This window comes from Pteropus vampyrus, unplaced genomic scaffold (genome assembly GCF_000151845.1).
Source record: "Pteropus vampyrus isolate Shadow unplaced genomic scaffold, Pvam_2.0 Scaffold73, whole genome shotgun sequence".
Lineage (NCBI taxonomy): Eukaryota > Metazoa > Chordata > Mammalia > Chiroptera > Pteropodidae > Pteropus > Pteropus vampyrus.
This window is the reverse complement of record NW_011888854.1, coordinates 5017258-5040171: the sequence shown is the minus strand read 5'-3', so window position 1 is coordinate 5040171 and position 22914 is coordinate 5017258. Positions and strand designations below refer to the sequence as shown.

At 34.4% G+C, this 22914-nt stretch overlaps 1 protein-coding gene across 3 annotated transcripts in view; it reads right to left on the bottom strand.

The window, feature by feature from the left end:
• Positions 1-22914, bottom strand: part of SCLT1 (sodium channel and clathrin linker 1) — a 122361-nt gene that overhangs the window by 42467 nt on the left and 56980 nt on the right. The window contains exons 12-17 of one of the 3 annotated variants that reach the window (XM_011362101.2): positions 20363-20540; positions 17874-17972; positions 11775-11846; positions 6993-7067; positions 5038-5183; positions 3630-3822 (exon numbers count right to left, since the gene is read on the bottom strand). In XM_011362101.2, coding sequence (XP_011360403.1) covers positions 3630-3822; positions 5038-5183; positions 6993-7067; positions 11775-11846; positions 17874-17972; positions 20363-20540 — 763 coding nt within the window. The remainder of the gene's footprint in view (positions 1-3629; positions 3823-5037; positions 5184-6992; positions 7068-11774; positions 11847-17873; positions 17973-20362; positions 20541-22914) is intronic. The other 2 variants (XM_011362102.2, XM_023531770.1) reach the window with 2 other exon arrangements.

Below are 22914 nucleotides of genomic sequence, written 5' to 3'. Positions count from 1 at the left end.
TAGTCTCTGCCTACTTCTTTATTTCTGCCATAATGCTTTCTCATTTGGGGGTTATTTTCACATGTTGTTCCCTTTGCTTGGGATAATCCTTCCTCTTCTGCTTACCTTAGTTATTTTTATTCAATTTTTAGAACTAAGCTCAATTATTGCTTCTACAGAGTAATTTTCTCCCTATCTATCTAGACAGAGTCAAGTCCTTCTGTTAGAAGCTCTTACTCTGCTTTCCCTAAAAAGCTTTTATTAGTTTGTAAACATGTTTAAAGTTTGCCCACCTAATAAATTTTTAAGGGTGGGTGTCATGTCTTTTTTGTTTACTATTGCATCTTTAGAACCTGAAACATAGTAAGCTCGTCAAAACACATCTGTAAACTGAATAAATGATGGCCTTTTTTTTTTTGGCATTAAAATTTAGTCCTTAAAATTTACTCCTAGATTCTTTAGCTGATAGTGTGATGCCATTACGACTATTAAACTGGATAGGTCTGCCCTGATGCTGGAAGGCGAAGGGCCACAACGACTGGTCTCCTACAACAGAAGTCCCACTGATGTTAAAATTCAGAGTGCTGGGTAGGAGAAGGGATTTAGTCTCCCTCCCTTCTTCCTCTGTGCCCTTCCTCTAAAGAGAACTACTCACACAGGTATATACAATTGCTAAAAATTATTCATTTCCTAATTTTACACACTTATGAGGGATACTTAGATCAAAGAAATGGAGAGCCTTAGCAGAAAGAAAGGAGGAGTTAGGAAAAGGGAAGGCTAGAGCTGAAAGAAATGCAGTGGCTTTAACGTCAAGTGAAAGCTTCATATAATAAGTTGTTAAGGTTCCCAGCCAACCGACTTCTCAGTATCCCACTGTCTTGATCCTTTGGGCTCCTTTCAGTTTATCTACGGAAGATCATTCTTTTTCAAGGGCGGGAAAGGCAGCTAAGCGTAGTACTAGGCTCCTATGTTGTTGAAGAAAGAATCAGCAATAAAGCCGTTTCCCTGAGAGCCCTCCTCCTCCATAAAACAGAATGACAGCTAGTTAAGAGGTTACTACTACTCAGCAATACTGTTTGGCAACAAAAACAAACTGCTGGCATAGGAAACAGTGTAGCCTCTGACTGTGATAGTGTGACTTATAATAAATACGTCTGGTCTTTATCTCCATTTTGTCACCACTTATGAACTTATAAATTGAGATTACAATGCATACAAGAGTACAACGTGTACAGTCATATGTCACATAACGACGGGGATCCCTTCTGAGAAATGCATGGATAGGACAGGTGATTTTGTCATTGTGCAATCATCATGGAGTGCATCACACGTGACATCTGGCATAGCCTACGACTGCGATTGCATGTGCTATATACATCTACATGACTGGCAGTGCAGTAGGTTTGCTTAAACACGTGCTATGATGGCTATGACGTCACTAGGCAATAGGAATTTTTCCACTCAATTATAAGCTTATGGGACCATTGCCATACGAGGTTGACTGAAATGTTATTATGCAGTGCATGACTATATGTAAATATGTATGCATGTTTTTCTTAATTTTTTTAAAGCTTTAGGACATAGTATGAATGCACTACAAATTATTTGAAAGCATGGTTTTTAAAGACTTACACAGTATTTTTTATATTACCATAATTGTTATTTTATTTTTAAAGAGGTTGTTTCTAATTTGTTATTATAAGTAATCTTTCAATGAATTTCTTTAATTATGAAATATTTTAATTATTTTCTTAAGAATAAATTTTATATTCTAAATGTGTACTATTTTATACTTTCAGTGGCATATCACACACACTGATAATTTGCAGTTAATTGTGAGTTTAAACTTTTAAAAAGTTGTTTTAGCAATATGTTTTAGTTGGTGAATTCTGTTCATGTCTCATGCATGTTTTTCTATTGGGTTACAAGTATTTTTCTTTTATATTTTTAAAAACATATATGAATGGTCTCTGGCTGTTGTCATATTTATTAAAATAATTCTCTCCGTTTATTTCTTTTTTAAACATTTAAAAATGGCATTAAATATTTTAAAATTTTATATGCTTAAATCCATCAATATTTTCATTTGCAATTTCTTCCATTTCTTGTTTTGCTGAGATAGTTCTTTCTCATCTATTGGTTAAATATTCACCCATTAAGGAAATATTTCCTTCATTTTTTTCCTTATTAATAATTTCCTTATTGTTGTTTTTATATTCTGGATATGAGTTCTTTTTTTTGGTTGTATTATAATATTTTCATCCACTTTTCATTCTCTTGATATCTTTTGATGTCAACCATTAATTTTAATGAAATCCAATTCACCTATCTTTTCATTATGATTATTGCTTTCTGTGTTCTGTTTAAGAAAGTCTTTCTTAATCAAGGACATGAAGATTTCCTCCTTGAAGCTCCATTGTTTTATATTTTGCATTTAGGTCTACAAGGCAACTTAAAGTAATTTGCATGTATGGTGTGATATAAGAGTCAATCAAGGTTTATTTTTAAAATATGGACCCAAATGATCTAGTAGCATTTGTTATAATTCTTTTCTTATTGAACTGCAATGGTGCGTTTGTTATAAATGAGGTGAGTATGAAATATGAGTTTGTTCCTGGACTTTTTTTTTTCATTGATCAAGTTGATTATTCTTATGTCAATTACATACTGTTTTAATTGCTTTATATCAAGTCTTGATATCTGGTAGTATGATTTTTTCCCTTTATTCTTCGAAGATTTCCCACAGACTAAAGCATAAAGTAAAAACTACTTTGTATGATATACAAAGCTCTCTTTTTCAGAATTCAAGTTTTTATAAGTAACTACAGCGTTTAATACCTGCAATAGAAGGCATTCAATAAATACATGTTGATATGAATAAGGTTGGAATGTGACTTTTTATGAGTCCTCATAGTAACAAAACCAAAGTGAAACATTAGCACCACTACTCTGTGTCCTTACTATGAAACCAGAAGATACAGATCCTTATCATTAAGAGTTAATGCTACTTTTTTCAAATCTCATGGAATAGGGAAAGGCAAGCAACATGCCGATGGTGATACCGTGCTTCGTGAAGTGCCCTTAAACAGATTACAACTCTCCTCCTGCCGAACGAAGTATGTCGGCAGCAGAGCACAGAAGGAAGAAGCGAGGGAGGGAACAAAGGGGAGTTTTCTTATAGAGGGGACTTTTGTCCCTTGCCTTCTTCCTAGCAGGGAATTTTTAGACTGCCTATGAGGGCTTCTCAGAGCATACTGATGCAGCACCCTATGCACACCTAGTTTTAGAGTTCGATTTTCAAGAGGCTATTATAGCAGAAGAAAGGATGGCCATGTATAAAGTTATCCAATCTATAGTCCTGCTAGCACTGCTTAAATTGCTTTGGCAGGAATATCAGTGTACTTCATGGTTGGAAGGTCATTTTTGTTGTGTGTAGATAGTGAAAGCAATCATTTTCAAGTATGCTTGCCAAGTTTTACAATATAGAAAAGACTGCTTAACACTCTGCATTATGATTTGGTGCTATCTGATGAGAAGGCAAAGAAAAAAAAAAAAAAGGCCTTCAAAAGGTTTTACTAAGTCTCTCTAAACAGCATCAATATTTTGATTTTTGCAAGCACACATTTAACTCTAACTCGTCTTGTAAATACCTGAAATTTTGCCTTTTTCTGAGCCTCGAGAGCAATCCTTCTTAAATCCTCAGTCTCCTTCTGTAACTGCTCATTTTCCTGCTGAAGTTTTAGCCTCTGTTCACTGACAAATCCACAGTTCTCTCTCTCGGACTCCAATACATTCTGAAGTTTCTGAACCATCTCTTGACAACGTGATATCTCTTCTGAGGAACTGATTAAAAAAAAAAAACAAAAGAAACTTAAATTTAGTGATAAGTAGTAGAAGTCGAGAAGTCTGTATATTTTACAGTATAGACTTTTGTTTTCTTCGTTCTGAGCCATTTCTCTCCACTGTAGACTTAAAATATGTGATGTCACAATGTTATGTTATGCCAGGCAAATACATTCTATTTAGCAATCTTAACTAAGAAGAGATAAACTGAAGTGTTATCATTCACCTAGGAAATCTATGTGAAATCTCTTTCAAATTTTTACTAACATTGAGAATCATTATGTCAAGAGGACTTTAAGAGGACGAACTAAAGCCGATGGTAAGAGAGGCGAAGTAGGAAATAATTAAAACTCCACTACTTCATTAACTAACGAAAAGACATTAGCTGACCATATTCCCAGATTATAAGACCTACTTCATATATGTCTTAGAAATAGTTTTTATAAACTTCTAATTCTATAAACTTCTTACTTAATAGTTTAAATAGGTTATATTTCTTAAACTTTCTCTACAATGGCTTATTGGGTGATACAACCTCCAAACATGTATATTGCTTCACTACACTGCTAACTTTTATTCTTCTTATTTTAAATTTTTATCTTTTCAATCTCAGAAAATCAAATACTGTCAATATCCCCTAGTCAACAGGTGTCACAGGAAATATATAAGGCTCTCATTTCCCATAATATCTGTAGATTTTTCTTTTCCATCTCAACTTCGGCTAACAAAGTTTCTAATAAAATGATGAATCTAGCAATGATCATCGAAGGATCCTAAAATCAGAAAGATGCTAAAATCAGAAACAAACACACATTATGTGTCTCTAAAGAGAAGTCCAAAATATCACCACCTATGAATAATTCTTACCAAAAAAAAGAAAAAAAGAAACTGGATCTTATCAAGCCTCTTGATTTAATTACCAGTTTTTAGGAACTACATGGGACAGAGAAACAAGGTAAATGACGCCACGTATATACATCCTATTTAACTGCCAGAAAGGAGAAATTTAAAATAAAATGGTATAGTACTATTAAATATTATCTTCCTATAGAAATTAGTCTTCAGAAATAAATGATCTTGAAAAAATCTATTTTGTGCTAAAGTTATTTTTAACATAAGATATAATTATAATGCCTATAAAAAAGTAAAGAATCTGTCAAAAATTGTATTAATTCTGAAAATGTCATCATAGAAAAATCCTAAAGTACATCTTACTTTATTTCAAGTTGTTTTATTTTATTTTCTGCTGTCTTAAGTCTTAGCTGAAGATCATCATTGTGTCGCTCTGCAACGAGGCATCTTTGGTGCATTTCTTCCAGTTTTCTGCAATCACTTTCATTTACTCTGCCTTCATGGTAAACCTGCAGAAGAGGCTTATATGTATATTACCTTACAGAAGAGAACTGTCTTAAGAAATTATAGGTTAAAAAATTGAAATCAATGAGAAATCAAAATCCACGATCGTGTGTTCATCGGTTTCCACCATAACATATTAAAACATATCAATAAGTAATTTTGGTTGTTTCACATTTATAAAATGTGATGTTAAAAATTGACTTATAAAATAATAATTGCGTATTTTTTGAAATTATCCTTGCTCATGTAAATTATTTAAATAGTTTTAGTATTTTAAAAAGACATGTAAAATAGCTGAAGTAAGGAACGAGTACTCTATCACCACTTAGAGATAACTGCTTCGATTCTTGGATGAATATCCCTCACATCAATTCTACATTTCTACACGGATGCATTCTGGGGTGCAATGCATTCTGGGGTGCAATGAGCAGAACTACTTGAAAGTGACTCCACAATCCTAGTCCGGGTTAACTCGACAATGATCGGGCTGGAGTGGCGGTTCCCCCTGCCCAGCAGGAGTGGCTGTACCCAAGCTCAGCTTCCCATGAGACTGACTCCTCTCCCGCAACACAGAGGCTGTAACTTCCTGAGAACTGCAAGGTCTCCAAGTGCTAGGCAGTTCACATTTTCAGTCCTACACACAGCTACCTTTCAAACCCAGACTGCCTGGACAAAGGAACCTGTGTCTTCTCCCAATGACAAGGCTCCTTTGTCACTCCTGCTCTATAAGACAAACTATCAGCACATCAACGCTCTGCTACTAAAACACACTTAGCCTGCAGTACTTGCCTGTGCCTTCTCTTTACCTGTTGCTTTTAGCCTTGTAAGTTTAAATTTCCTCAGTAAAGCCTATTCCTTAACCTATGCTATGTGACATTAAAAATTCATCCCAAGCCCTGATGCGCAGCAGGTAGTAATCTAAATGGGACACATCTGATGGAAACTGAGAAGGCACCAACCTTGAAGGACAGTGGTGACCATGAAGGTCCTACATTGAACATGACCACGTACACTTCTATTTTATAACCCCTACAAATGGGATTATACAATGCTATGCTTTGTAAATTACTATCTGATGTTATTATGATCTTTTTATATCAATAGCATAGATATATCACATGCTTTTTATGCTTCATAGATCTCTTTTGAAAAAAATCAAACTTTGACTCTACCATTTACTATTTTTTAACACTGAGCAAATTATTTAACCTTTCTACGACAGTTCCCAATGCAGTACCTAAAAGTATGTGCTGAATCAAATCTAGTCTCCCCCTTGTCCATAAGGCACTCTCAGAGAGTAGAATATTTACCACTAAAAAAAAAAGTTATCTAAGTAAGAAAAAACTTTAAACTATAGACGTCTCACAATATTTTGTTCTCAAATATCATTGGGGTAAATATTTTCCCTATGAAATAAAAATCTGTACATCATTAGAGTATTATAATTTTTTAGCTAAATATACTTGTTATATTCATAGATGACCTAAATTCAGAGTTGGCATAAAATTTAAAAAGAGAAGACAGACAAAATATTATTGGAACGAGGTTTAAGCAAGGAATATAGCTATTTCATAAAATTTGTACCTTTGAATAAAAAGTTCAAATAAAGTGGCCACTCTTGGGAAGAAATTTATGCAGGCAATGCCAGTATTTAAAAGCAGATTCTGAATAAAGTCCAAGCAAATAAAAACACTCACCAGGAGAATACTTATAATATAGGGGTTGCTAGTAGACAGTGTGATGGAAGCAGACAGAATTTTGAATATTTGCAGTTGGGGGTTTTAGGCAGTTATTTTTTTCCTTTTTCTTTTTACCTTTTCTAGTTCTTCTTCCACTGCTTTTTTCTCCCTAATGGCTCGTTCAATTTGGCCTTGTTTTTCAGCACACTCCTATAAATTCAAGTCATATTGTAAATAACTATATTTGTAAATCCTTAAGAAAACAAGTAAAAATAGAGTAGAATGATTTGTTCATAACAGGAATACCACATTTACATACATTTATCTGTACAGCAAGACCATATTGATTTAAAAAAAAAATCAAAAGCAAACAAAAAAACCCCTCACTCTTCAAAGAGTTACCTATTTTAGGATTTCAGAAATCACCTCCAGTACAGAATGACAAGGAGTTCTAAGTAAACAAATTAGGTAGGTAATAGAAGTGGAGGGATTCCAGAGAGAAAAATAAATAAATGAGACCCCTTTCTCACACTATATATTTTTTTCTTTTAATATACTCTTATGACATATTTTAAAAGGAAACACAGAACTAGACAGAGGCCCAGCATCTTGAGGATAATCTTTGTCCTGAAACTAGCATAGGAATATAAATTCTAAAAGTTATTATTATTATTTTTTTTGGCAAAACTTATAAACAGCCAATGCAAACAAAACTAAAACTAAAAACAACTGATCATTACAATGACTGGTTCTTCACAGTTATTTATTTTTATTGACTTACTTTTAAGAATGGATGTGATATTTTCTACAAATTGTAAATTATGCTTTGGATGAACCTACTTTGTAATTAATCTAAACTTATCTTTTATTAAGACAGAACTATTAGTGTATAAGAAACTAAACATTAATGTTACACATATTGCTAATCTATGTAAGAGATAGTTTTATGGTGTGAAATTTGGGATTTCTCCTATGTTTAGAACTCATTGAGTGATTTTTTAAAGACACTATTTCTTAGAGAAGTTTTAGATTCTCAGCAAAATTGAGTGGAAGTTACAGAGATTTCCCATGTAATTCCTGCCCCTACACATGCATAGCCTCACCCATCACCAACATTCCCCGCTGTAGTGGTGCATTTTGTTACAAGTGATGAATCTGCACTGATACCACAGTATCACCCAAAGTCCACAGTTTACATTAGAATTCACTCTTGGTGCTGTACATGCTATGGGTTTGTATAAATTTATAATGACATTTTTCCACCATTATAGTACCATACAGTATAGTTTCACTGTCCTAAAAATCCTCTATGCTTTGCCTACGCCTTGTCATCCTTCTCTCCTCATTGACCTCATTACTGTCTTCATAGTTTTGCCTTTACCAGAATGTCATATATTTGGAATCATATAGGGCATAGTCTTTTCAGACTAACATCTTTCACTTAGTAATGTGCTTTAAAGTTTCCTCCATGCTTTTCAAGGCTTGATAGCTCATTTGTTTTTATTGCTGAATAATATTCCATTTTCTAGATGAGCAAGTTGGGAAGAATTGGCATGCTGACAATACTGAGTTTTCCTATCCGTGAACACTGGCTATCTCTTCATTTATTATTCTTTGATATCTTTCATCAGAGCGATTCCCCTCATACAGTTCTTGTATAGTTTGTTAGGTTTATACCTAAGTACTTAATTTTTGGGTGCTAACGTAAATGGCATTATTTTTAATTTCAAATTCCACTTGTTCGTTGTTGGTATATAAGAAAGAAACTGACTTTTGTATGTTAACTTTGTATCCTGCAACCTTACTCTAATAACTTCTTTGTTCCAGGGTCTCTTTGTTGATTCTTTTGGCTTTCCTACCTAGACAACCATTCCTCTGCAAGCAAATTTCTTCCTTCCCAATCTGCATACCTTTTCTTTCCTCCTATTCATTCATTCATTCATTCATTCATTTATGATCAAGCTGCATTAGCAAGTACTTCCAGTATGTGTTGAAAAGCAGTGGTGAGAGGGGACATCCTTGCCTCTCTTCTGATCTTTGTGAGGAAGCTTTCAGGTTTACAGCTGTAGGTTTTTCGAAGACACTCTCTATCAAGTTGAACAAGTTCCCCTCTGTTCCTAGTTTGCTGAAGTTTTTATCATGAATGGGTATTGGTTATTGTCAAATGTTTTTTCTAAATCTACCAATATGATTCCCATACGTTTTTTTAATGTAGATGTTAATAACAAGGTTGGGTCACACTCCTGGATCTGTAAGTGGCATATAGAAAGGTATGTTATAAATATGCTATACAACTCTCTCCATCCAGTTCACAATTTCATTGCCAAATGAGAGTGGCTAAAAGAATATTTAGTTAATCTGAAACAAAGTTAAAATGAGACAGAAAAGTTGAAACCTTTATAGATAAATATACTAATTCTATTAGAAATGTTTGTATTAAAACAAACATTTAAAATTACTACTAATAGGTTTTCATGGATATTTGCTATTAATCACCACTGAAATTCCTAACTTTGGAGGAAGATATGACCAAATGATAGTACGTATTTTTTCAAGTACTCAGCGTATTTGCAGAATCATATTACATAGTGTACCATAAAGTCACAACAAATATTAAGAATCAATATCATATAGACCATGATCTGTGGCCTCTATTTAAGTAGATTAGAAAGCAACAATGAAAAGATGCCTAAATGAGCTAGTATAACAGCATCTGATGTGCTTGGTATTGAGCCACTCATCCACTTAAATGATTTATGTTTTCTTTTTTTTTGCTACTGCTGACGTCAAATGAATACTCAATGACAGAAGAACCAAGAGGCTTCATGTGATCTGACCTTTCTCTCTCTAGTGAAGGAACTAACATTGTAACCCCATGGCTCTCTCTATATCAACACCCATATCCACATGCTTGAATGATACACACTGAATTGTCAGTAGTGGTGTCTAAGAGGAGGAAGTGGTACGCCAGGGAAAAGAGTATGAAAAAGGGGGTATCACTTTTACTCACTACACTTTGATATTGTTCAAATATTTTTTTTATAGTTGGTGTTTTCATGTATTTCATGTATTAATTCCAACAGATTATTACATCTATTGGAATAATCTGGAATTACATGTGTAATTTTTTAAAATAAAAAATACCATTTATATCATTTATAAAAAAAGATGTCTAAATGCCCATAGATTTGGAAATTAAAAATTAGACTTTTAAAAACTTCAGGATCAAAAAAAGATCATACTAAATGTTTTATTTTACTTGTATAAATTTGGGCATTTATAATCAATCTTATTCCTCATTTACTATAGATTAACGACAACCTCTGCTATTTGGCCAAATTAAAACCTTGAGTATTCTTAGAGAAAGTATATTATGTAGGAGAGAACAAAGGCTGTGTGTGTTGCTTTCCACAGGGAGACATGTGGCTTGAGATAGACTGGCTCTAGCCTTTTCTTAAACCTATCAAAAAAAAAAAAATCTGCACAGTAACCTAAAATATAAGTTTTTCTCATTCTTGCAAACATAATTTAATTTGAGTTAGCTAAAGTATGCTTAATTTCCCTCCCTGACTTCATCTTTATAGCATAAGTGGTAAAACTGGCACGTAAGCATAGAAATCAAGGTATTATGCCTCAAACTATAGCCTGAGTTTCCTGAGAAAATCTGCTTTTTAAAGTAGCTGAACATGTCTTCCTTCGAAAGTATTTCTAAATGCTTAATATTTAAACACTTTTCAATTAGTACAGTTTATCCCATGGAATCAATATGATATCAGATAATATTTAATATTTTTAGAAAAATCCACTTAGCTATGAATTAGAATTGTTTTATTATAAATCCTAAGAAACATCTATTGGAATAATCTGGAATTATATATTCTTTGCTCTAAGGTGAGTTCATATAGCTCTGGTTGTTACACGGCTAACAGTTATTTTAAAAATCCCTGCAGGTCACATACAGTGTGTGTTCCTTTGGGAAAACAGAAAGAATAAATGTTGTCCCCTTCCAGAGTTTATAACCCATTAATGATCCTGGACTGAAGTAGGACCCTTCTTCCTCAAAGCTGTTAATCGTTTGATAGCTAAATCAGTCCATGTAAGAGAAAAAGCAAAATAGTAAAGCTATAGAAGAGGAAGTAGAATTGAAAAGCCACGAAGAATTAGACATGACCAATTGGCTATACTGCATCCCATCAATTTTACTTAATGTTCCTATATCATGAAAACAAATGACATTAAATAACAAAAAAGTAACACTGTCTCTCGTTCTATTGGTCTCGGGACGCGTACACGATGACAAATGCACGCTCATTATGTACGCTGCAGACTTTGTAGAATGTGGAAAAGATCTGATCCTCCTTTCAGATGTGCTTAAATATCAATCGGACATCTTCCCAATTTTTGGAAATTCTTGTACTTTTAATTCCAGGTAAGCAAGACTATTAAATTCCATTTCATCAAATCTTCATGTTAAATTTATATATTTAATCCACCCCTAGTCACACAAGTACTCTTTCCTTTCCCTTCTTTGCCTTTCCACCCTCCAGGGCTCGTTTCGTTCTGGAGGCTTGCCTTCTTCCTTCCCACTGTCATACATACTTTTTCTTCCTCCGTGGTCTCCCAAGTGAACCCAGCGTACGGTAGCACCTGTAGCTGGGCGCTCAATAGCACCATGCGCATTCTTTGTCAAAGACAGGTAATTATAGAAAAATGTGATAAATACCATCCATCTTTTCTGCTACACCACAGTCCCAAGACCATAGATAACATGATCATCTTCATTTTCACTGTTTTTCTAGTATCTAGCATAGTTCTTAGCATGTTTTTTGAATGAACTAATGTCCAATATGTACCTTGCCCTTTAAAATAAATAATATTCGTATGAAATAATATTCATATGTCTTCTAACATACATACCATCTGAAGGGCCGAAAGTTCTTCTGATAGTCGAGAAATCTGTACATTATATTGTTTTCTTGTGTTTGCAACCTTTAAATTAAGATAGTTATGAATTATTTAGGTCTACGATAAAAATGAATATCCAATATATACATCTAGGATAATAATTTTGATAAAAAATAAAGTTGTAACTTTTAGGGCATAAAAGATAAATAAGCACATGATGTATTAAAGAGTCAGAGTTTATCATGATAGTGAGAACAAGATAATACACTCTAAAGGACAGTGTTTGTCAAACTTTTTGGCCCAGGATCCTTTACACTATAAAAACAAAGATCTTTGTTTATGATGAGTTCTTTCTATTGAGGTTTATTACTTAAAAATGAACATGGAGAAAATTTCAAAATATTTACGTATTAAGCCCTTTACAAATAATAATTAAAGTTAATACAGGTTAACGCAAATAATATATTTTTATAAAAAATAAGCATATTTTCCAAAATTAAAATATTTTAAGAAGAGTAGGATTATTTTCCATTTTTTGCAAATCTCCTAATGTCTTGCTCAACAGAAGACAGATTCTCATATCTACTTCTGTGTTCAACCTGCTGTGTTGCTACATATCACCACCTCCTGGAAAACAACACTGCACACTCACGGAGCATGAGTATGACAAAAGCAAACAGTGCTTCCCTATAATTATGAAAGGAGGTGAAATCTTGCAGCGTCCCTGAGCAACACTTTGAGAACTGCTGCCATAGAGTAAGTCAAGAGAAAAACTCAATTACACTGAAAATGTAATTAATAACTTAAAAGGCACTTTTCTTTTATAAATGAAGAATACTTTTATACTGCACATCAGGTATCAGTGCTAAGTAAATTACTTGGTAAAGAAAACCCTTATTTAACATTAAATATCTTCAGAAATAATGCAATTTATGTGTATAGAATATTTTGAAGAATTAGTCACATCTCACCAGGGTGGCTCCTCTGGCAATATTTTTTTCCTAATATCTATTCATACTTTTTAAAAAGACCATGAGGAATATTGATACTGATAATGTATCAGCAGCAAAACATTTATGACCCAAAGGTTTTTGGAAATTTTCAAGGATCTTATAAGAGATTATTTCTAAAACATGATATAAACCTTCTTTAGAACATTTAAAACTTTATTTGGTTAATTAATATGCTATCTTTTTGAAGGAATGTCAAATATATGTGGGTTCATTTTAGCTCTATTTTAGATTACAATTGATATAGACTTTTCCTATGGATATTTATATTCAGGATCAATCCATCTTATTTATGGGTCAGTGAGCATTTATTGAGGTTTAATGTGTTAGGAACTATTCAGAGTGCTTTATGTGTTATGATCGCATTAAGTTTCTCAACAACTTGATGAACTAGTTATTATTCCCATTACAGCTGAGGAAGATTAAGGCACAGAGAAATTAAGCCATGAAGGTTCCTAGAATATACAAATTTTGTTTCTTATAAGCCCAGCCGTATCTGTCTGCCTCTCACATAATTTTTTAAGTTTTTAGTATCTAGAAAGGATGCAACTAATGTGTTTATGACCACAGTAGTATATATATTTTGAAATATTTTTACAGTAACGCTGACAAAGTCAGTGAATCAAACTATTCGAATTATAAAAAAAGACTGTGTAGGGCTACTGACACTGATGGTATATCACCAGTGAACATCTTTGCTCCAGAAGCCAGAGAACTTTTGGGGGTCAGTATCTGATACAACACAACACACATGCTGTTCTGTGAGCAAATGTACACATGTGAGAGTTGGTTTGCTGTGACGGGGGCTCAGAAGTCTGCAAAGGGACTAAAATCCCTATCTCCCCCAACCTCACTTTCTTTATGTAAACATTTTCTTCTATAACTTTATGGACAGTAAGGATATTTATAAACCAAATAGCAAGGTGAATTAACAGAAAATAGGAATAGAAAAGGCCCATTATGGTGTTAATATTGCTTACCTGGACGAATATAATTTTATTGCTTACCTGGACAAATAAAATTTTGATGACCAACTTTAAGCCATGATTTAAAATCAAAAGTTAAGAAAACCATGCTTTTTTCACAAATTGAATTTTATTTGTTTGAGAGCTATATGAAAAATTGCTATTTTTGTACTTTAAAGAAATATGCTATTGTCATACTTTTGTTTAATTTTACACCCAGAAATATGTGATCATTTGGTCATTATATTTACTTTAGTTAATAAAAATAGATGCTTGTGAAGTCATTAGACATAAGTTATCCCCAATTCAACAATTCTGAATTATTTAGAGGACATGTCAAACTGTAATAAATGGGGCAATTATCACCAACACAACTGAAAACTTTCAAACAAAAACTTTTAAAAATGTGTTTAAAACATATAAATGGATATAAGGTTATGTCACATGCTCTATAAGATGCAATATATGTATATATATGTGTATATATATAATATATAGTTTGTTTACAAAAAATAATACCTACTCTTTGAAATTTAAAACATTGCTGAATTATATTATGTCGAAAGTGAAAGGTTCCTCATTATTCTGCTTTCTAGGCTTAGAGCTATTCACAGGTTGGTGTATATATCTCCACAATTTTTTGTGTTACCGATAATTATATCATTGATAATCTGAGATCAAATGAAAGTTCAAAGAGTGTGGAATTATAGATGATTTTACTTTTCTTCTACATACTTTATATATGTCTACTTGTTTTTATAATGAGCATGTATTACTTTTTAGTGATAATAATATAAAAATTTACTTAAAATATCAACTTGGCAAGAGTGTGGGACTGGGAGAGGGCAGGGCCCCAGCAAAGTGCCTGGCACATAGGAAGTGCTCAACAAGTACTTCTTGAGTGAACAGTTGGAAGAGCAGAGAAATCTGTATACGAGGCATGAAAAGGAGCCCAGGAGGAAGCGGGGATCGGGGTGTGAGAGAGGGAGCTCAGTTTCAGATATGTTGTGTTTCAGACCCCCAGGTAGGACTGTTTACATAGAGAGATAACTACATCTTAGCAGGCAGTTGAACACTCACGTTTGTAGAAAGGTTTGGACTGAATACAGAGATCACGACACTTTTGAAAAATTACACTGAGATCATTTAAGGATTCATGCAAAAGACAACCTCCATCAACCATAAAATTAATGTGAATTTATTTTATGATTAGAAAATCAATGAGGGGTACTCATACTATGAGTACTTTGATAAAAATAGGTTTAGCATTAAAAGCAACAAAATTTATTAACATATTTTAAAGCTATGTTGTCAAGAATATTTTAAACTTCAGCCACGGTTACAGTGTTTTTAACCCATAGAACAGGACAGGGATCTCTGCAGAAAGGATATACAAGACTAGGAACAAAAAAACCCAGGCTTTAGTTTAGACTCTGCCTCAGATTAGAAATTTTACCTTGGGAAATCACCTAATTTCAGTCAGACAGTGACAAATAATAGATTCCTAAGAAATGCTTTTGCAGCAAGAAACATTATACACTAACTCTGCAGGAATTAAAACTCTACCACTTAATTGCTTGGGGGAAAAGCAAGCATGTTAGATTTTATTTTTTTTAACTGATGAGGTTTTAAATAACCAGTTCACTTCAGTCTACCTAGCTGAGAAACAATACTGTCCATAAAAAAGTATAGCTAAGAAAAAAGTTAACACCTTTATTTGATGCAGTGGGGGAATACATAGTGTATCTAACTATCCTACAGCAGCTAACTTTATTTATTTATTAAATTTATTTTTTATTAAAGTATAGCTGACATACAAGATTAGAAGCTCACTTTAAAAGAAAGTATTAGTTTCGATAATTTGTTAATTATCTTATGGTCTTTATGAATACGTAGGTAAGCATTTTAATGCAAATACTACTGTAAAAATTAAACCATGACTTTCTGCTTTTGCTAATTCTTATCTCTGACAAAAAAAAATGGCAAACTAAAAAAGTTATAACCAAGGCTTCTTTGAAAATGTGGCTGAGATGAGAGGAACATCATTTATGCAAGAAAGCTAGAGAGACAAATGGAGAATAAAAATGACTGATGGTAATGAATTATAACATAAAAAAATTAAAAAGATTCATGAATCCACAGTGATATTAAAAAGGGGGGCAGGGCACTACTGAAAAATCACAGCTAATAAATATACAGAAAGAATAACGGGATTAGAATATTATCATTTTTAATCACCACTATAATATTTATTTCAGGCAAGGATTATCAACACAGATGCTAAAACCACTGGATGAAAGATTCTGGTGGAAAAGGATGCCTGCATGATCTTCAAGTATTTCCCCCAATTATTTATAAGTACACAAGGGAGAAATCTGGCCTTACCACTTTAACCACATGGTCAAGTTTAGCATTGTTGATGCAAAACCTGACATTACATCTTCTTGATGTGATGAAGTGGGAGGTATGCATATCACTCTGCCAGAAATGACCGGAATCTAATTAAGAAGAAGCAGTGACATGAATCCAGATGTGGAATATTCTGAAAGACAACTGGCTTGGATTCTACAAAGGATCTTTGTCACATACAGAGTAAGGCAGGTGATTGGGTTAAACCGATGAAGACTAAGAGACATAGTAGCCAAATGCAATAATGCATAAATGTGAATTGAATCCTGGATTTAAAAATGCAAGCAGCTATAGAGAACATGTTAGGGAAATGTGAGTATGGACTGTATTGAAGTAATGTTGATTGCTTACAGGTATGGTAATAGTGGTGTAGCTGAGTAGTAAAATGGCCTTTTCCTGAGGAAACAGACGCCGAGCTAGTAGTGAAGTGTCATGATGCTTACAGTCTGACTGAATGTCAGGCAAAAGGGAACGAACGTTGCCAGGCTTTAAGAGTTATCTAGGTGAGGGGTAAATAAGTGTTCATTGTACATTTCTTTCAACCTTCTTAATGGGCTTGAAAATATCTAAAAATAAAAAAATAGAAATTAATGTAAAAGAATGTCTCAGTGATTGAGATATGGCTCAAGAATCGTCAGACTTGCACCTGCATCCCAGCTCTGCCCAGAGGAGGGACCCTAAGCCAGTTACTTAATCATTCTGCATTTTACGTTTTTCATTTTCAAAACGGGTTTTTGTGTTTTTTTTTTCTTCCTGAACTCACTTTACACTTTCAGCCCTGACTGCACCACTTACGAACTGATTCACATCTCTACCAGAGGCAAGGCAAATATATATATGTCTACCTTGCCTCTTCATATGAGAGCAAAACCTACATTCCAGGACAGTTTTCAATTTCATAAGCCTCACAATTCAAACCAAGAAAAGCTCATTACTTTAACACAAAAATATTAGGTTTAATCTTGATAATAGAACTGCAAACAACTGCACAATTCACAAATTGTATAAATATCAGCATGACGGGACTGAAAAAATGCTGCATTTAGTATCATAGGAGAAGGAATGAGTCTAAGTTCTAGCATTAAGTAACATATATTTATACTAATAACCTCTTGTGGGTTTCAGTTTCTTTACCAATAAAATAAGAGGTTGAACCAGATTTAACCAGTCCTCAGATGCTCTAAGACAGAGGTCCCCAACCCCTGGGCCCATGACCTGTTAGGAACTGGGCCGCACAGCAGGAGGGGAGCAGGGGGTGAGAGAGCGAAACGTCATCTCTATTTGCAGCCGCTCCCCAGAGCTAACATCACCACTTCAGCTCCACCTCAGGTCATCAGGCATTAGATGCTCACAGGAGCATCGGTCCCTGGTGCCCAAAGGTTGGGGACCGCTGCTCTCAGATACTGCAAGCGGCGGCAGGTTTTCTTGTTTCATAAGCATTCTAAGGTTCTTTTTAAGCCTCCTCTTGAATTTTATGCTTCGGGTGTGTTAATCTTCACTACATTCCTAGCCTATATTCCTCTCCTCCTCATCTCCCCACCCTCCGCTGCTGCCCACTCTAGCTCAAAAAGCGAGTGCTACTATCCTGAGATGATTTGTATTTGAAGTTTGGCACAATTGATGTAATTAGCTGTTAGTTAATAACTAGGTTCATCAGGCAAAAGCTTAGGTGGCATTTAGTCTTAAGTTGTAAAATTTTGAATTTTAAATATATTAAAAACGCTTACTTCCTTCCTTGTTCTTATGATAGCCTCTTGCATAAGCCGAGAAATTTTCTCTTTCATTTTCTCTATATCTTCTTCTTTTTGTTTCTCTTCAAGCAGAACCTTCAGAAAATAATCATTTGATGGTATTACAGATCACTTCATTATTAATAAAGATGGGTAAAAACCTATCTGCTAATCACTTTCTTGAAAGCAAATACCTTATGCTAAACTTTGTAGACATCTCGACCTGGAGCTCTTGCCTGTGGCATGAATGATATTTACTTTCTCTGTCCTCCTCACCTGAACTTGTCCTAACTAAAATTTATTTTCCTCTGGTATTTATTTCAGCCATTTCTACCACTCCTGTAATATCTATAGCTGGAAATCTGTGAATTATGTTTGAATTTTTATTTTCCTTCAGTTCTATACAAAAAAGTCATCAAGTCGAAGTATTATATTCTTGGGAAAATCTCTTGGATTTCCCTTTTGCCGTTATCTGGTATTATTCAAATTAAGTCTTGCCGTTATCTGGTATTATTCAAATTAAGTCTCTGTCACCTCACACCTCAAACACCGTAGATGCCACCTACTTCTATCCATCCTCTCGTTTTCGTCCCCCGCCTAAAAATTATTCTTATAATCCTCGTTCTGCTGTCGGTCACACCCATTCCTTTGCTACCGTGTGGAGCAGGACTCCTCCGTGTCTGCCCGTGCTCATCTCCGGTTCTCTCTCCCTCACACGCACTGCAATCAGGCTTTTACCAACTGCAAGCTCCATACCGATGACGGGAGTCGATTCTGAGTAATTATCTTATTTAATCCATCAGCAATGCTTGAAATAATTGATTACCCGCCCCTCCCCCACCTTGTTTTACTTTCTTACCTGGCTTTTAGCTATTGATTTACTTCCTAACTCACTTAGCATTCATTTTCAGTCTGCACTGCTATTTTTTTCCTCTTCTCAACCTCTTCAAAATGGGACTGAATTCAGTTGTGGTCCTTTCCTCCATCGACATCCATCCCTTGGTGTTCTAATCCAATCTCACTTTTAAATATCAATTATATGCTGAAAATTCCCAAATTTACATCTCTAGCCCAAATACCTTTCCAAGTCTGGAACGCCTCCAATTTAGGACTGAATCAGTCAGTCAATCAGTCGGTCCCTCTCATTCCGTCTCTGTCTCTCATCACATACAAGTGGCCTTCTGTTCTGATTCTGCTATCTTCCAAAGAACCATACACATTCTCATCTCTTTTTAAAAATTGTTTCATAAATTTCCTCCTGCTTCAATAGGTAAGCTCGTAAGAGTAACAGCTTTTTTGATGTAACAGCCTTATGAGACAATGGACAGCGAGGAAAGGGGGAAGCACTGTAAGACAGCTGTGCTAGGCTATGCTTCAGGTCTGTTTGCATGATCAGTTGAAAGAAACCACTGACTTCTTAAAACAAGCACCTGAAGGTGGGAGCCCTCTAGCAATTAAGCAATGAGTCAAGAGGGAGCTTAAGATTATAGACATAAACAGCCTCTGTAAGCATCTATTGACTTGGGTGGGAAGATTTGAGGGTTAGGCAACTGAGTGTCACTACTACCTTCTCTGTCCATTTGCTCTACACAAAGTGCTCATCTTTAGTGACCGGATGGTAAAATTACTTACATGACTGGGCTTCGGAGGAGATTGAAAAACTGTCCTGCTCTTAATTCTTCCAGCTAACTTAGGTGTTAAGAGCTTGTTTTGTTTTTTAATAGCTCTCTTGGAAAACCCTCTACTATGTTAAAATGGAAATATAAATAAAACAAAGCATTTCCTTTGTACTCTCTATATTTCCCAGCAGAGTATTATGCATACACTACATATTCAATTAATGTCAGTTAAATGAATCAATGATGAAATGATCACTACATAAGGTAGGCAGCGACATTAAAAACAAATCTATCTACTTTGTGACTTCTATAAACTTATATACCATCCATATGGAAGTGGTAACAGATAAAAATATGCTGTGTGGTAGCAGAGGAATCAATGGTTAGAGGGTCAAGAAAAAAGGAACAGTGACATGAAGGCTCCAGTTAATAAATCTTTATAGTTCAATTTAATTCCTGTCAATTAAGCTGCTGCTCTATTAGAGTGATCGTGTAGGAGATAAAGGGGAAATAAAAATGAATAAGATCCGTCTGATTTAACTGAATAAAATAGAGCGTATACCGCAGTAAAGAGCTATAACAGTATTTCAGAGTATGAGACTAGAGGGGATGAAGATTACTTATGCAAGGATTGCAGACATAAGAAAAGTCTGACATGTCGATATGTTTTGGGAGAGGACTGACATTTTATCATATTTTATGATATTAAGTCCTATCATCAAGAATATAATATGTCTATTAATAGTGAGCACAGCAATTTCATTTTCATGTGGATTACTCTGTAGTTATAGATTCCCTTCCTATTAGGTCACATCGAGGAATGTTTGGGATTTTATTTTTTATAAACGCGTTAACTAGTTTTCTTACCTGACTTTTTTGCAGGTTAGCTTCTTCTAAGAGTTGCATGCTATTTCTGGCTCTTACGATAGCTTCATATTTCTCATTTTCTAATTCATTGCATTTTGCCTGTAACTCTCGAGTTTGTTTTTCCAAATGTGTTTTTTCTGTTCTTAATTGAGTGGCTTCTTGGATTGCCACACATAATCTAAAAGTTAATAATCACATTGTAAAAGTTAAATATTTTTAAAGGGAAGGAGGGAAATAGAGTTACTGAGCATCTATTATTACAGGACAAACATTATTCCAGTTACTTTTACATGTACTTACTCATTTGATCTGCATAAAAGTTCTGTAGATTTTGTTACTTCCTTTTTAAACAACCACCAGAGCATTTTAACAGAGTGTAAGCATTTGATTAAGGTCATATGGCTAATGAGCAGTGGGCAGTGACTGTGCCTCGCTATTTTGACTGTAATTATGCTACACCTTCTATAGTATCACGCTGTATTACATAGCTACATGATAATGTTATAAAGCAAATCCTTAAAGAATGAGTTGTTCTTTCTATTTATATGGTATTCTTTTTTCCTTTCCTTTTCTGTTTAGTTCCCCTTTCCGATTCTATATCCAGGTAATCCATGTTAATTTACTAATGTATATCTTTGAATATTTTTCTCCATGTTCATAAAATCATATACATACACACAAAAATACACATATAATATATACATATATCTCCATAGGTTTTTAAACATAATATTGTATAATAAAAATTAAGATCACAGTATACAGCCTTTTCTCATTCAATAATGTAGAAATCCCCTCAAGCAATATATCCAAAAGCTCTTTCCTTTCCTACTCAGATGGATGTAACTTCTTTTCACTGTTAATTTGTATTTCCCTGACTACTGGAGAGTTTAAGTATATTTTTTAAAGTTTGTTAGCTATGTGAATTATCATCTTTAAATTTCTTCTTCATATTCTCTGCCTATTTCTTTCTTATGGGTTATTTACTTTGCTTATTCCTTTACAAGAACTCTTGAATATTAAGATGTTAACCCTCGGTCTGTCCTACATGCTGCAAATATTTTCCCAAGTCTACTTCTAATTGTTGTTGCCTAGTGTCTCTATGTTCGCCAACTTCTGGGATTTCAGGTTTTATAAAGATGATCTCCCTCATCCATAGAATGCTAATGCACTCCCCTGGATTTCCGCAGAAGATTGTTGTGCCTTTCATTTGTTTTACCGTAAACCTTTAGTAACATGTTCTGGTGTGATCTGGTGAGACAACTCTTACCTATAATTCATACTTTTCTTTGTTATTTTCAGGTAATTTTTCCCTTAAATGGTGGCAGGAGAAGGCTCCTCTATGCCCTTCCCACTCCTGCTCCACACCGGAGCACAGCACGGCCAGGAGGCGGCTCGGGATACAGCGCAGCTCACTTTCCCTGCCTTGGGGACTGAGAGAACTCATTCTCCCTTTCATTTCGTTTCTCTCTTTTTTAAACTTTCCTTCCTACTTTCTTTCTTTCCTTCTTTCCTTCCTTCCTTCCTTCCTCCCTCCCTCCCTTCTTTTTTCCTCTCTTTCTCTCTTTCTTTTCTTTTCTTCTCTTCTCTTCTCTTCTCTTCTCTTCTTTTCTTTTCGCTGTTGTTTAGTAGATCTGCTTAATTCTGAATGAAGTGAATTAAGGTCTACTGCTATTTTAGTCAGGGTTCTTAGTTGCCAGCAGCAGAAGTCAATTCTAATTTAAGTGGAATAAGGGTTTATTAAAAAGATACTGGTAAGTTCACAGACTCACTGGGAGAGTTGGAAAGCCAGGTATGAAGCTTTGTAGTAAGGAACATGCCCAAAATTTCACCAAAATTATTAGTTGGTCTTCCATGAGGAGCTAAACTGGGGAATTCCCCAAAGATGGAAGAGAGGTGAGATGCAGAAGGTCAAAAATAATGACCATATCTGTATTTTCATCAAATCACCCTTGCATTTCCTAGCTTTTGCAATACATATTGAACTGTCTTATTATTTGCTGTATTTAGGTTTACTAATGTTATATCTTTTTCAATATAGTGCCATTTTCATGATATCGGGTCTCTCTTTATTCTATGTGCTGCTTTTACCTTTACTCCCTACCTTGTGCGATACTAATACTGTTACTCCCGCTTTCTTTTTGTTTATAAGTTGCTAATATTCTCCACTAAAATCTTTATTTTAAATTTAAAATGAATCCTCTTCATCTTTCCTTTCTTGAGATCTTTGTTCTAGTTCATTTATTCTTTGTTTTAAGTGTTTTCTAAAATAACAGATTACTGGGTCTTGCTTTTTAATCAAAATCTGCAAGTCTCTGCCTGGATTCACTCATCTCATATTTTAACACAATGATTCGCATACAGGACATTATACATTACATCATACTTTGGTTGAAGCATTTTGGGTAGAAAATGAAGCACTCTCTCTCTCTCCCACAGAGGCATAGGACACCTGTCACTTTACTGAAATCAGTTCACCCTTTCACTTCACCATGTCCTCTTGGGTAGCTAGAGGTGGACTCATGAATACCTTATGAAGAGGGAGTTTAAAG